Genomic DNA, 16,418 nt, shown 5'->3' with positions numbered 1-16,418 from the left:
GAAAGTGATAACACCCCCCTGGCTGTAGAGCAAAGATAAAATTTACTGTCCTGAGCAGCTGTAGTGAGTGGCTGTGCTCAAGCCACTGGGCTTGATCCCAGCCACTGATGCAGATCCTTGTGCACTGGAGCAGCTGCTGGTGGCACAGTTAGCAGGGAAGCAGAGCACAGCAGGGTGATTGATCATGTGCATAACATGATAATAGGCTTCAACAACCCACTGTCTTCACTCTCTCCCACTCCTAGAACTTCTTCAGAGTATAGCGGTCAAGATGTAACCTGATGCAAAGTGAAGAAATGGAGAAAATGACTACATGTTATGGCAGATGGATCATTTCTGCCTTGGAATGGGAGTTCTTGGGGGATGAAAAGGTTGGCTTCTGCTCTCTGGATCCCTTGTGAGCAGCAAAGTTCAAACGGACTTTGCCTTGACTCCTCTCTGCAGAAACATGCAGGTGGCACAAGGCCAGTGTAAATAAATTTCACCTGACTCTGTAAGTGCCTCTTTGTGCTTTTACAAAGTGGGGTAATATCAACAGTCAGCATTACAAGCCGAATGAACAGTATTTCCAATATAAATGCTTCCTGACCTTATGAGTCTCCTCTGGGAAACAGCAGGGAGAATATTTAAGGGAGCAGAAAGGGACAGGGAAAAGGTCTGTGTCAATTCCCAGCTCCTGCTGGGAAGCCCAGTGGAAAGCTGATATTACTCAGTCTCCAGAAAAAAGTCATTGTAGGTTCTGATTTCTTTTTGAAAAGAATATAGACAACCTGGCACATTCATGAAATCCCTTGATTCTTAAGGGAAGTCTTGTCTCTCAGTGTAGTGGTAACAATCAATCTTTGTACAATATTGTTTCAGAAATACCTGTGCAACTTCTTCTAAGCATGGTCAAGTCAGGTTCATGAAAGTTTCTTTCATTTTGGAAGCAAAAAAGCTACATTTGATGATACTGAAGATCACTGACCATGATTTTGTTGAGCTACTCAGGCGTTCCAGGGACAGTCTTGTCACTTTTCCACCAATTTAAGGAAGAGGTTAAATTGTTAGCCACGTCTTCTCATGAGTACATCATGAATTGCCTGACTGTTCTTCTTTAAAACCTGAACCTTCTGAAGCATCTCAGTGTCTTCCTAATGAGGACTTTGGGAAATGCTATGCACTCAGTATATTCCAGAAGATGTGGGCTTGCACTTGGCAAATCAGAGAGGGAAGTACTGTAACAAACACTATCTTATTTGAGTCCATTTATGTCATTAATGCATGAACTATTGGTCATCTTTTTTTTTCTAATGTGGAAATGATGAACTGAGTAATCTCTTGCAAAGCTGTTCTTTCCACCTACTTAAATGATCCTTAAAGCAATGCATGATAAGGAGAGAGTAGCAAAAATATTCTGAGCATAGCAACTGTGACTTAGCACTGCTATCTTTGGCTAAGTCTACCTCACTGAGGAGGTCTGCTGAAGGAAAGCTTTTCATCCATAGGGATTAAACAGGTTTTAAAATGAATATGTGCATCAAATGATTGATGATGTACCTCCAAAGGGAAGCTAAAAAATTCAGCTTTGTCTACCAGATCTTGTAAAGTTGCCAGTTTAATTATCACATGTTAAACTAATTCATCCAACCCAGATTTTCCTGGGTGTCTCTTACTGTAGATTTAATCTATGAAAATGACTATAATGTAGTAATTTTCTAGAAAAACAAAATAATTGTTGTTCAAATCTCGCCCTTAACTGCTTTTTTTAGCCATCAGCTTTCTTCTGGCCTCACAGTGCCACAGAGCATGACCTAGGAACCTCCTTTCTTTAAATTCTTAGGTTTGACCCCTTTGAGAAAAAGCCCACAATCCCACCACAGGAAATACAGATCTGCTCTATTCAGATTAATTGCTTTTAGAAAGTGTGCTGTATCAGTATAGTATCAGCATTGTGGTTTTGGTTCAGCCAGGTAGCCCTCCAAGACACACAACTACTGAATTCCAAAAGTGTTGGAGAAGTGTCAAAATCCAAGCTTTTGGAGACTGATGTTTTTGGGACAGTTATCCCACTGAAATATTCTGCCATGTGCCATTCTCATACTGGCCCAGTTCTGCATGTTAGTCATTCAGAGCTGGCCAAGTTTTTGTTCCTGTGCTTGGATAAATCCTGTCAGGATGGGCTTAGGGATGTCTGCAGATATAGATTTATCTGTTTTGGTTTCTAAATCATCATGAGGAGAGTCCTCATATCCCTGTATAGGCAACAGAAAACTGAGAAACTTCTATCACAATGGATATGAGGAAGTTAATATAACAAAGAATAGGAAGAACTATTCTGTCTATATATGGGTGGGGTTTTTTTCTTTTCTTTTAGTAATATCTATAATCTGGTCTACCAGAGACAAATTGATCATTGAGACTAAGTCTGTGAAAACTAGCACAAGATGATATATCCTGCTTTGTAATAAGAGAAGTTTGTTGGGGTTTTTTCCTCAAATTATGTTTGATAAAGTCCATAGTTAGGAAAATGTATTAGGATTATCTCTTGCAGTGGGAGTGCTCAGTGGAGAGGCAGAACTGGGAAGCAAGGCTTTTCCTGGCTGCTGACTAATAGATCTGGTTCTGTCGCAAATATTGAGTTGACAGGAGATACCGTAGCAGATCTAGGGATTTTATAGAAGGAACTTTTCAGGAAAGTGTTCCTGTTTTGTTCTGAGGGGCTTGTATTTTGGCATTTTTTAAAAGTTAGACCTGTAAAAGCAACACAGATGGGAAAAAAAAAAAAAAACAAAAACAAAACCACAAGGGAATGGAAATAAACTTAGAGTGACACTTGCTGCAGTGTCTCAACTGGTGGTGGTTTAGGAATCGTATTCCCCAATTTAGTGTTCCCACTGAAGCACTTCAAACCATGCACCCCTCCCCCCTCCCTTGCACCAGGCTGGAGAGGGGATTTGGAGGCACAAATGGTAAGGATCATGGATCAAGGAAAAAAGAATTTACTGGAAGCGGCAAGTGAAATAAGAAAAACAAAGAAAAATGGACTGTAAGAGCTACAATATCAGTAACAGAGCCAGCACTACCTGACCACTGGCCTCACACCACACTTACCTGACCAGAAGAGAGCCCTTCCCCCCGCTCTAAGAAAATGATGTGAGCTGGGATAGAATAACCTCTGAGTCCTAGCCATGCTTCCACTTGGCTACTGCAAAAATTAACCCTGTCCTGGCTGGAATCAGGACGTTGGTTCATAACAAGGGCATACTGTAGGTGCCTCAAATGTTTTGAATTATTGCAGCTTTGAGTCACCAGGTTAAACTGATAGTATTCCACACTGTTGTCTGCATGTGAGATCTTTTGGGGTCCTTTTCTGAGAAGTATGAGTACATGGAGATCTTGCTGGAAGAGAAATGAATGGATGGCTTTCTTCTTCTGATATAAATGGAGAGATTGGGTTGGGGTTTTTTCCCTTTGATAACTGGTTTCTGCACTGCTTTTTTTCTTTACAGGTTAGTATTGCTTGCCCAGAAAGGATGGAGCCAATCACAAAGGTGTCTCACATTCCACCAAGTCGATGGGCTCTAGTGTGTAGTTTATGCAAACTGAAAACTGGTGCTTGCATTCAGGTATGTCCTTGTCCCATAGTGACTCTGCAGGGATGAATTTGTCAGAAGGGCAATTTTGGTTTTGCATTTTGTTCTTCCTGTGTTCAGAGATGCTTTACAATGGAGATGACTGTTGGATAGATGTCTGCTTCTTCATAGCCATTTGCTATCAAATTAGTTGACTAGACAGAAGAATTACTCAGGTTTGCCATCTTTTGAATAAGGCTGAGGTGTTTAAGAGCCACTATTATGTTTATCAAAGATTAACAGAAAACTTCTACTGAACACTCTGTAAACAAGAAAATACTATATTGGGTAATACCAACTTCAAAGGGATCAATATTTTTAAGAATATGTAGGAAATTGGTTTTGGTAGGGATGGATTTTCATGTGGTTGAGGTAGTTACGTCCTTTTTTTCTAGTTTGCTGCTACTGTTAGTAATTGAGTAATTAGTAATTGAGGCTTTTTGGTTTGTTTTGTCTGCAGTGCTCCGTGAAAAGCTGCATCACTGCCTTTCATGTCACCTGTGCCTTTGAGCATAGCTTGGAGATGAAGACTATCCTGGATGATGGGGATGAAGTCAAGTTCAAGTCGTACTGTCTAAAGCACAGCAAGAACAAACAGAATTCGCTGCCTGATGTTGAGGAGCACCCCAAGAGCGTGCCAGAGCAGAAGCAAACAGAGAGTGAGAAAACGAGTCTGCGAGCCCAAAAACTCCGAGAGCTGGAAGAAGAGTTTTACTCACTAGTAAAAGTGGAGGATGTTGCAGCAGAGCTGGGCCTTCCTAAACTTGCTGTAGACTTTATCTACAATTACTGGAAATTAAAGCGAAAAAGTAACTTTAACAAACCATTGTTTCCTCCCAAGGAGGATGAAGAAAATGGCTTGGTGCAGCCAAAAGAAGATAGCATTCATACTCGCATGAGGATGTTCATGCATTTAAGGCAGGACCTAGAGAGGGTAAGAATTAACTTGTAAAGTTTTTGAAAAACTATTTGCAAGTGAGCAAGGTCTTTCTTTGTGGATGAAAGAAATGGGGAATTCAAAGTGAGATGATTTTGAAAATAATAATTTAAAAAATAAAAACATACAGACTTCAACTCCATTTTTTATATGCTGTACTGCCTGCTGCAGAGACTTTCAGGAGCTGCCTCTCTCAGTCAAATGAAAGATCCAAGGTGAAAGCAGAGCTTCCTGACTTGCTTAAAGGTTATTCCTTTAGGTGTTCTAAGATGCATATTTCTATGCACAATGGACATATTTGGTAATTGACTCTGTGACTTCAGCTTCAGTTAAGTAAATGTTTAAAAAAATGAAGACATTTATTTGGCCCACTGCAGTAATAGTTAGTGATACAGATTAAATTAGAAAAAAATGTTACTTTTATTAAACAGAAAATAAGAGTAAGGCTTGTTACCACTTGGAGGCTGCCTGTTAGGTTGGCCTGTTGGGTAGGGGTTACCTGCAGTTTCCAAGTGCTTAGAAATAGGTAGTGAATGTAAAAAGGTAATAAAATAAAATAGATGTAATGAGGAGAGGGGAAGTAAAAGCAGAAGAGAGGTAATAGTGTGGTGAGAAAAGGGGAAAAATATTGTGGAGAGAACAACATGAAGATACAGGAATATTGTTGGAGCCAAGATTTGCACTTGTCAGTGTAACTGTTGTCTTTAATCTATCATAATCAATCTCAGATCTTTTCCAGGACTGCTTTAGATATGTAAGCATACTTTAAGAAAAAAATACAAACCCCATAATATGGAGGATTGGTATTTGGGGGTGGTTTTTTTTTATTTTTCAAGAGACCATGTCAAGCTTTTTGTTTGATAAATGTTTGGTTTGCGTCAAATATTGTTGAAATTGATGTGCTTATTCTGAGTGGAGGGGATTCATAATTTGAAATGCCGGTTTCCAAGTTTCTGAACTTCTTGTGCCACAACATTTTCTATTCTAGCTTGGGATAAATAAAAATTTGGGAATCTTGGAATTTAGTTTCTAGGTAAAGAAATTCCAGTTCTGGACTGATGGAACTGAGTGCTAGGGAAAGTTTATTTGGCAGATTCCTTTCATCCAGCCCCATGCTGTTTCTGTGTTTTGAAAGCACTTTTAGATGTTTATCAAGAGCTTCCAGTGTCTCTTCTTACTCTTTCACCTTAGGTGGAAATGTTGCTATTAGCTCAAACAAGTAGAATTATGTGGAACTGAATCAGAATGGTTTGGGTTGGAAGGGACCTTAAAGAGCCTCTAGTTCCAACACTCCTGCCATGGACAGGGACACCTTCCATGAGACCAGGTTGCTCAAAGCCCCATCCACACTTCAGGGATGGGCCCTCCACAACTTCTCTGGGCAACCTGATGCAGTGTCTCACTGTAAACAATGTCTGCCTTACACCCAGTGTAAACTCACACTCCTTCAGTTCAAAAACATTGCCTCCTTTTCTGTCTCTACAGGCTCTGGTCTCTCCGTCTTTCTTACAATCCCTTTTCATATAAGGAAAAACTGTAGTGAGGTCTCTCCAGAGCCTTCTCTTTTCCAGGCTGAACATTTTTTAATAGTTACCTACATTCAGTGATATTCACAAGAACTTTACCAAGGGATTTTGCATGTAATGTTGTTGATACAATTTGTAAACTATGTCTGGATTTATTTTCTTACTGCCTTTTAAGTCTCCTGTTATTCCTCCATAGGTAAGAAATCTCTGCTACATGGTAAGCAGGAGAGAGAAACTGAAGTTGTCCCACAGTAAAGTACATGAGCAGGTCTTCAACTTGCAAGTCCAACTCATTAATCAGGAAATTGCTGCAGGTAATCATATAAATGTAAAATATTTATAAATCCTGCCTGTATTTAAACTAAAACAGTATATTCTCTTTATGTTCCTGGTTAGTGCTTTTAACATGTAAAAATGCCTTTAAGAATTTTCTTCAAGTACATAGTCAATCAAAGTAGCAACACAGAACTCCATAATTGCTTAAAATATTTACTTGACTGTTTCTTTATTTTATGGCTGTTTCTGGTATATGCCTATTGCTTATCACTGTGGCATCCAGATAGCAGAAATGAGCTGCTGGTGATCTCTAGGTTTTTGCACTGTTGGGCTGCTGGTGTGTGGCACTGGTTCCCCACGGCAGCTCCACCTTGCTGGTTGCTTCTCCAGCTGAGAAGGCTTTTTTGCTGGCTGTCACCAGTTGGTTCCTTCAGGCAAGAGAAAGAGTGACTGATGGGAATTGCTGCTGTTCTCATGTGCCTTGTGCACATCATGAGCAGCGCAGATTTCTTAGCTTGCCATCTGCATTTGCTCTACTTCCTTCCAAAAGAGTTTAAGTACTCTGGGTATTAATAGGGACTAGTAACTCTTTGGGAATGCTGAGGTGCCAAACCCCACCCTGCCCTTTGCATTTACAGCAAGTTTTTAAAATAAGGAACACAGCATTTGGAAAGAGAAAAAGCATATGCATACCAGTGTAGTTACTGGGATTTTTTTTTTTAATAGGAAAGGCAGCTATTTTTTTTGTGTGAAATTAAGATCTCTCTGGTCTTTCAAGATACATACTTCACTGGTTTAGGGTGAAATCTTCCTGCTTTTTTTCTCTGCCCCTGAAACATTGATAGGTTTTGTTAGTACTGATAAGGGTGTTTTTTTATAACTGTTTTAGATCAGACTAGTACTTAATGGAAGCAGTGGCACTCTGAAGCTCCTTGCTTTTGTGTAAATGCATTTTATTAGAAATGCCTACTAAGTTTATTTAATATCTTTACAAGTACACGTATTTTTTTAATACTTATTATAATAGCCTGATACTTGCAGTGGGTGCTGTAAGCATGTATTACCACAAACAACTCGTATGTTGAGGTAAAAAGACTTTTAAAGCTTAGAGAATTTTATAATACAAAGCAGAGAGTTGAACTAAATCCAAATTGAAACTCAGTTTGAAGCATTGTTTTTTCTTCATCCAAAACTGAATATGAACCTTTTTTACAGCGTTGTTGGAACAACTTCAGTCATATCTCAAAACTGGTTCAATTCACTGGCTTAGAGCCCCGTAAAAAGGGCACATTGTTGTTTTTAATGGAATATTTAAATGCTTACCTAAATTCCAAAGCGGTGGATAATTTGGAACAGTTTGGTTATCCCAACTTCTCCTTTGTGTCCTAAAATAATTTCACGCTAATTATTTGCAAATGCTTCTTACTGTTGCATGAGCATATAATGGACTATAAACTTGTTACGGATGGCAAAAGAAATTACGCTTTTTAAAAAAGCCTTTTTTCTTTTTCTTCTGCTTCCTCACCTCTTTCTCCTGTAGGCCATACCCTGACAAGTGCACTAGAGAACACACTGTTCTACCCACCTCCCAGGATCACCCTGAAGTTAAAAATGCCCAAATCAGCATTGGGAGACTGCAAAAATAACTCGCTGAAGCCTGGCAACAGACCGCTTTCTCCTGACAACAACAGCACTGTTTACAGCAAACGGAGTGTGCCAATGTCAAAGGAATCGTTTGAAATTAAAGCAAAATCTTATGCCAGGTATCAGCATGACAGCAGAAGTAATGGGCTGCTGGCAGGGATCAGCAAGCTGCGGAGCGAGGCAAAGGATTCTGGCCCCACACAGCTGATGGAGTTTCACCGGGGCCAGCCTTCCGGGAAGCCTTTAGCGTTCCAGGCTGCTCTGCACGGACAGTCTTCCATCGGGAACGGGCGGCTGCAGCAGGAGAACTCAAGGCTGGTGTCCAAATCCAATGGTCTGATGGGCAGGGCAGGAGATGTGAGCCAGAGAGACAGCTCCAGCCAGACGTCCTACGAACAGGAGTCCGTGCTCACGGCTCACTTGGCCAGCCAGAGTGGATTCCGCAAATCCACCATAGAACATTTCAGCCGGTCCTTTAAAGAGGCTACCAACAGTCTGGTGAGGACCACGGAAGATCTCCGGTGCTGTGAAAAGCCCACGAGAAGACTTGCAGCAAAAGATCGCTTGTGGAGCAAGCAGACGCTTGAAGGTGCTCCATACCAGGACAACGATGGGTACTGTCCTGACTTAGAGCTGAGTGACTCTGAAGCAGAAAGTGATGAAAACAAAGAACAAGTGAGGTTAAGACGAAGTAGCTCAGAGCGAGAAAGCCCAAGTAAGGACTTTGGAAGAGACTGTCACAATAGAAACAAAAAGAATATGATATCTCACAGTTCGGTACAAAGGTGATTAGAAGCCCCCACGGGGTAATTCAGCCTTTATGTATTCCGGTGTACCAGTGCAAAGCTCAGCATCAGAAGGTTCCAGAAAATAGTCTAGGACCTATTTAGGAAGAGCTGCAGTAGGGGATGGGGGAAGGAGAGAAATCAGAGTAGTTTTGTTCAACTGTGAATTGGTTTGCAGTCTTTGCAGGGTCTGCTCAGTTATCCACAAAGTTGTGGAAATTGTGTGTTTTGTCAGAGGGTAACATCTGGGAGAGCACAAAGCAGTTAATTGTGCAAAAATTCAGGAAACCGCTTCTCCCTTGCCAGCTTAAGTGCAAGGCACTGTGTTCGTGTGGAGGCAGTCTGGTGGCGGTGGACAGGTTTAGAAGAAGTCCTTGCATTGCTCTAAGGTGTTGCAAGAGACTGCAAACGGAGACACTGAAAGTGCGTTGTTATGGCACCTGCAGTGTGGCTTTGATCCAGCAATGCACTTGCGGATGTGTTGCGAAGTGAAGCACGTGGAAAGCCCTGCTGGTTTCCCCCGGGAACGCTTGTGTTCAGCTATCCGAGCACATGCCGGTGTGCTCTGCTGGATCAGGCCCAAAGTGACTACTAAGTGCTGATCCCCTTCTGCAGGAGGCTTGGAACTGCAGTGCCGTTCGCAGGCTCCCCGCAGAAGGCGGAAGCAGGCGTCGCTGGCGCTCGCTGCCAAACTCGCTGACCTCTAGACATGCCCCCCATTCCCTGCTTTTGCTGAAGATTGTGTTTATCTTCACAATAATTCGCTTCTTTTGTAAATATACAACTTCTAGTACTTCAGTTTTTTTAATCTCTGTACATAGATGCTTGTTGTGGGATGCACTTGTAAATATTTTACCCAGCTAACAAGTACAGATGGCTAATTTTGTGGATAGTGTTTACAAAAGTAGATGTACTACTTCAAAGAAAAATGCTATTTGACACTTACATTTAGGCAATCACCGGTGATGCCAGGTTCCTCTTGAAACTGAGATTTCATAACTGGAGGTGTTTTTACCTGGTATTTTTAAAGTCAGCTGAATTAGAAATAATTTTAGCTGAATTTTTTTTTTCAGGTGCAAATTTTCAACCCTAGTTGCCTGAACACAGGCATAGGAGTCTTCTGGCATCTAGGTCTGTAAAATTTTAGCCAGTCATCATTTAGAGTATGATGGTTTAATTAAAGATGTTTTTTTTTAATTCCTGAAAATCTACTATTTTTATTATGCTGCTTTTCAACCTCTGGATCAGTTGCTGTTTCCCAGTCTAACACAATTTTGTATGTCCTTTAAAATCAGCAGTTATTAAATAGTGATTAAATTTCAGCCAGTACTGACTGAGGAGTCGAGAAGGGAAGGGAATGAATCCCTTTCTGTTTGTTTCAAAGACAGGGGATTTCTGTTTGAATGCAAACTAACTTGTTTTACAGATGGTGTTGTGTTGATCAACAAAGCTACTGCACTATTTTTGTCTGAAATGCTGTACATTTCATAAACACGTCCTCTGTCCCCACATCACTGGCTGAAACTACCTACAGGTTATGTAGGGCACGTTGTACAGCTCTGTTGAGGGCTCAGTTTTGTCTACAAACAAAAAGGTGTTCCCTCACAGCGTGAAGATGACTATGCAGAATCTGAACAGCAGCTTGGTTTCACTTCGTAGTTTTAATTTATTGCTTTTAGGTTGGGAAATGGCAACGACATTTTCAGATTTGTTTTAAACTAACTTTGAAATCTCCCTAGTTGCAATAGGACTAGCAGGTCAGGGGCTGGAGGACTCTTCAGAAGTGAAATCATTTTTAAAAAAGTATACTTGGCCAATCTGCTCTGTTTGCTTCATGCATCTTATTTTTTTAAAATTTTTTTTTTTTTTACTTCTTGATTTTATGTATATTTGTGTAATTGATCTTTCTAGAGCTGTATCTTCAAAATTATTTCTTTTGGTGTAAATATGCAGTAGCAATTTAGGTTTCCACATATTTTATTTTTTATGGGAAATGCTTTGTGTTCTAAGCCATGGGTCATTCAGAATAAGTAAACAAATGTCTGTTCATTTGTATTCTGGTTCTGATTCTCTTAGTTCTCCTTCAATATTTATTAGTAATCCTCTCTCACTGGCCATGAAATTTTATGAAGCTTTTATTGGGAACACTTATCTGGGAGGTCAGCAAAGTGTTCATGTTATTTTGTGGCTGGAAGCATATGACAGAAGAGAGGGAAAATGGTGCTTCAGCAAAACTCAGCATTTCTGCTCTTCTGGGGTTATCAATTCAGTTGTTTCCAGTCTGGGCAATGGTTTTGCTAATTTTTACATGATTTTAATAGACATATGAAGGAGCCCTTGGTTATGTAGTTCTCAAGTATTGTCCCCAAAGTGCATTTGCTAGTTTTTATTGTGCGTTCGGTGGCTAACTGTTTGAAGTATTACCTCTTAACCTTATTTGTCAATTTTTTGTTGTGTTTTTGCATTTTGTTTTATATATATAAATATATATATATTCAATTTTCCAAGATGGACTCGGTCTTTTTCAGATGTCCCCTTTTTACAAGTACTTTTTCATTAAATTATGAAACTGCTAACAATATTTTCATTTGTTGTGATTTATTCAGGGCTTTACCACCCTCTGTGTCTGGCAGGTTGTAAAACTCATCAGTACTGTGTCCATCAAGAGTAAATTATTTCTGATTTGGCAATACTTTAACAAGTTAAGTATCCAGGAAAACCCTTCCCCTTCTGCCTCCCAAAAAAGAGTCGCTGAGCACTAATTTGCTCTGTATAGGAAATAGTGCAAGCCTGGCTTTTGTTTCTGCCTAGCTGAGCAAATGTAACAGACCATGTGCTGCCCTGGCCTCCCTTTTCAATGTATTTGCTTATGCTGTAGTATGGCTGGTTGTCCCTGGTGGGACAGAGTGTGTGACAGAGGAAGGGCCATAGCCAGGCCTGCTGTCTGATCCGTTCTTGTACCCGCAGATGTGGCAGCTCAACTCCCACCGGCCTGCGTGCAAAGGACGGAGCGGGGCCAGCCTGCGCTCCTGGGCTCGTGTCCCCTTCACCTGGGTTTCCCCGACCTTCTGCTGTAGTTCCCCCTGCTCCCACAGGCCGGTGCTGTGAGGTGCCTTGCTGGCACAGAGGAGCTGCTCCCTGGGCTGCAGCAGGGAGGAAGGAAGAATGAGAAGATGGAGGGAGAGGTGCTGTGCTAGCTGCACAGCTGATCCCATAGCATCCCTCCTGCTCGGACTGGCTCTGCAGCTGGCAGGCTTCAAGAAGGATGGCATTGCAGTGTGGCTGTTGCAGGCAGCAGTGACCCTCCTGCCTGCCATGGCCCCAGCAGCAGCAGAGTCAAAGCTGAGCAGCCAACAACACCCTGTGGGCTGGCTTAAGGGCTGGAGTGACTGAGCAGGTGGCCCCAGGCAGGCTGGAACTGTAGCTAAAGAAAGCTTGGGTGAAATGGAGCCCAAATCCCTCAGCTGAAAAGCAAGCAGGAGGTAAAAAAAGGGGAGAAGGCAGTAAAGGTGAGACAGAAGGGAAGAAAAGCCAGCACTAGGAAGAAGCAGTAAGCGTTGGACATTATGTACCAGCGTTTGTTGTTATTCAGGACCAGGATTTCTTCTTCCCTAAAGGCATCTGGCAACAGATACCAGCAAAAGACTTCCTTGTGACTTTCTGACTGGTGGTTCCAATTCCCTCTCCACATACAGAGGATGGCTGGGATGAGGGAAAGACAGGGCCAAGGAAGGAGATTGGTGTCCCCATTAATTAGGAAACATCTACTGTTTGTAGAGTCTTATCAAATAACTAAGCATGCTTACTTGTTGATGGTAACATGGTCCAAGGGCTAAAGGGGCTGCACAGTGGTTCTGAGCACCATCATCTCTGCATTTATGTTTCTGCCCTAAAAGAAATGTTTCTCAGTTATAACTTGTGTATATCACTTGTGATTGCACCATAAATCCCAAATGATTGGAGGAGAAATTGACAAATGTTTGGCTATTCAATGTAAGCCTGGAACATTCCCTTGAATTTGATGTGGTTGCTCTGATGACCTGGCCTGGATGTGCAGGCTGTACTGCAGACTTATGGTGTGGATGTGATACCTGGGAGGGAACCAAAGCCTGCGTCTGCGAGCTGCCAAGATAAAACAGCGAAACCACTCATTCTCATCTTGGGAATTTGGATGATCCCAGAACTTGTAAAGGTTTAGCACTGCAGGGAATTGACACATCTATTAAGAGAATAAGCTTTTGATGCGAATTAAGGAACAAAAGCTGCTTGCACAACCGGGGAGCTTGGCATGCAAGGGAAAAATACCAGGGAAGGGCAGAGATGGAAAACAATGGAGTGCCTCAATGTGGCTGCCTTAGGAAGAAGTGAAGACACACAGACTTCTGGGCTCTGGTTTCATGGAAGATGCCTTGCTACTGCTGCTTCTGAACGTTCCTTTTACACCAGCTTCATGGCTGAACACTTGGTCCACTCCTGAGGTGAAACTCTCTGGTATTTACCTCTTGCAGAGATGATTCTGGGATAACTACTGTCAGGCTCTGCTCCTAACCAAGTGAGTGCATCTCGTGGGATGTGGCAGGAGGATTAAAGTGACTGCAAGCACAGACTTCTGAAAGAAAATGTTACATAGCAGTTGGGTAAATTGTTTGAAAATAGTGGACGTGCATGACTGTTCCTCAAGTTCCCCCCTCTGTTCCTCAAGTTCCCCCCTCTGCAGAGAGCTTGGATAAATTTCTGTGACCACGTGGTTGTAGGAGAAGCAGCCTCGCATATTTGCTCATTAATTTCCCTGCCTCTGTGTATGCAGCTTCCAGATAAACTTTCTTTTTCCAGTAGGCTTCTTCTGTCTGGGGCAGTCTTCTGGATCCACCTTGCCCTGCCCTTTCTCTGGGATTCTTCTTTTGTTTTAGGTTGGGCAGACCCTCCCTGCCTTCCATTGCTTTCTCATCAGACTTGGAGCTGGATATCTGCCTCACCTGGACTGCTTTATCTGATATACATTGTTTTAAATCTCTGGCTAGCTTCCATGATGACACCTTCATGGTTTCTTTTGGCTTAAACATTTTTAAGACATTTTTTTCTGGTTTCTGTTGTTTTTCCTCAGGTGCTGCTCCACCCACCCTATCCCAAGGAAAGAGCACTGGAGAGCAGGACAAAAGTTGTATTTTGACAGTTCCATAACAGTTCCAGAGTTGTTCTGCTCATAAAATTGGTGGGCCAGTGTCCTGAGGAAGCTCAACAGCAACATAAAAGAAGGTGCCATCAAGAAATCTCATGGTTGTCTGAGAGCTCTTGAGCTTGTGACAGACTTCAAGAGTAGTACCTGTAGAAAGAAAAGTGTTATATGCCACTTGGGAAAATGGCTCTGGTTATACCTTGGGGAATGCAGGCTCTGGTGAGGGAATGAGTCATCTGAGGGGGGAAAACACCTCTGAACTAGCCCACCCACTTCACCTGAAACCACAGTGTCTGTCTGCATTCCTTTGTAGTTCTTTATCTCAGAAGGGTGGTGCTAGGTAGTTTGGGAACCCGTGTCACTGGCATTTTAGGCTCCATTTGCATCTGGTTGAATGGAACCTGACCAAAGTGCTTTCCCTCCTTAAAACTGGCTCAGCTATTGTTCTCTTGTCTCCTCTAAAATGAAGTAGGAGCATTGTTTCATCTTTTTCCTGATTAATCATTATACAACAAGTCAGACAGTCTCCTGGTTAAAGGAAGGACAGAGGCTGAAAAGCTGAATGAGCCAGGTGATGCAGATACTAATAAGCAAGTTGTAGTTTACACTCGTTACAAATGGCTGGTACATAACCCAGACTCCTCAAATTGTCTGGTTGAACATCTTAAATTAAAGCTCTGTGAAGTCACCCTAAATCTGCAGTTAATTTGAAATTTAATTTTGATTTGGCCAGAAGAAGGATTTGCATGCCTGTAAGCTGCAAACACTGAAAGCACTGTTGCTAGATCAGTTATTTGAATGAAAGATGCTGCCTTTCCCTCAAGTCCTGGCTCTGTTGCACGACCTCTGTTGTGACTATAATTTTGCAGCTGCTGTAGCACATATCAATGCTTTTTTTTTTATCCTGAGGCAAGTAAAATGCAAATCCAGGTCACATGGGGTACAAAGACCAGAAAAGTAAGGCATTAATGAAAAGTGTCTTGGCTGTGCTCCACTGAAGAATGCTTTCTGAAGCACCCTGTTGCCCAACTGCTCCCAGTACAGAGCAGAGGTCTGGAGAAGCACAGGCTGGGAACTCCTGATTTGTGAGGCAGCTTCAGGCAGCAGAAACCTGCACTGGTTGGTGCTCCCATGACAAAGAAGATGGAGGTGTAAGTGTGAGAGTGTGAGGGATTTCATGAAGCACTGGGGAGACTGGCTGCAGTGGGAAGGGTTACACATTTGCTTAAGCATTGTAATCTTAAGTGAGAGATGCTTTTTCATGAGCCTGTGGCCTGTACAGAAGGAATTGTGCTGAAAGAAGTCTGTGTAATAAACTGTAATAAGTAAAGGGTACAATTGCCATTTTTGTGAAAACTGGTTTTTAAAGGCTAAATACTTCAATATGACTTCATGGTGATTTGGTGCAATCCTTTGTAGAAAGGATTCCCTGTCTGAGCTTCTTAATCCATTCTGCATTAACTTGTGTGACAGTGGTGTTGGACACATAAATTAGTCAATGGGCACAAATCTGCTGGTGCCACCTTCTCCCAAGCAGACATTTGCGAACAGGAAAATGGAGTACTTTGGCAAATGTTTTATTATGTTTAAATACGCAATTGTGATCATCCAGACTAGTAAACAATTGAAACTTCTCAGCAGTTTGATCTCTCCTGGAGTTACTTGTTGCTTGCTAACAAATAAAACTTGATCTGGATACACAAACCAATTTCAAGGATTATACTTGGCTGCAAACAGGTGCATGGCAGTGCCAACTCTTCCTTTCCAGTGAACTGATGGCAGTGACTGATTTCATGTTTCTACCTCTGCTCTTGCTCAGAGTTTTTTGCTTGTCCCTCCATGCGTGCAACCCAAATGCAGTACTATCTGCTAGTGCAGAATTCCCACATGCCCACTCTGGCTGCCCTAATGGATTTAACAGGCTTGCACTGAGGTAGTGGCTCTTTGGGCTCCACAGCCCTTGGCACAGTCCCTGCTCTCAGTTGTACCTTGCCCATCTGCCGAGGTGGCCCGACAGAGGCAGCTTTTGGGACACAGGCAGCTGATACACAGCATTTGCACTTCATACCAGCCATGGATCTGGCCTAGAGCTCTCAAGCAGGAAGGAGGACTCATAGTAGTAAGGAATGAAAAAAGACAAGGATTGCTCTAAAAATTAAGAAATGGCAGGGTCTGGCTCATAAAAGAAGACAAGAACGACTGCAACTTTCCAGGAATGAGCAGAAGTAAAACCCAGTCTCTACAGTGCCTGAAATAGTCCAGCACCTCTTCTTGCCTATAGTCATTGAGAGTGGGTTTTTTTTTTTCCATCTCTGTGGTGCTCTGGGCTGTTCTCCAGAGCTGCTGAGTGTTTCCTGACTGTCAGGAATGGTAATGGCTTCTGGCAGGCTGAGGGAACCTGCAGGCTGGGGGAGAGCTGTGACTTCACCCTACAAGGCCTCCCACATCACAGATCTCCTC

General features: G+C 42.2%; 1 protein-coding gene across 8 annotated transcripts in view; it reads left to right on the top strand.

Moving 5' to 3' along the window:
- JADE3 (jade family PHD finger 3) overlaps positions 1-11,363 on the top strand; it is a 65,838-nt gene extending 54,475 nt beyond the window's left edge. For all 8 annotated transcript variants that reach the window (XM_074535731.1, XM_074535735.1, XM_074535734.1 and 5 more), the window contains 4 exons: positions 3,492-3,608; positions 4,075-4,548; positions 6,274-6,391; positions 7,894-11,363. In XM_074535731.1, the coding sequence (XP_074391832.1) occupies positions 3,492-3,608; positions 4,075-4,548; positions 6,274-6,391; positions 7,894-8,786 (1,602 nt within the window). In that variant the 3' untranslated portion in view covers positions 8,787-11,363. The remainder of the gene's footprint in view (positions 1-3,491; positions 3,609-4,074; positions 4,549-6,273; positions 6,392-7,893) is intronic.
- The last annotated feature ends 5,055 nt before the right edge of the window (positions 11,364-16,418 follow it).

The sequence above is a fragment of the Zonotrichia albicollis genome, chromosome 2 (genome assembly GCF_047830755.1).
Source record: "Zonotrichia albicollis isolate bZonAlb1 chromosome 2, bZonAlb1.hap1, whole genome shotgun sequence".
NCBI lineage: Eukaryota > Metazoa > Chordata > Aves > Passeriformes > Passerellidae > Zonotrichia > Zonotrichia albicollis.
The sequence above is the reverse complement of the archived record's forward strand: the minus strand, read 5'-3'. Positions and strand labels throughout refer to the sequence as shown.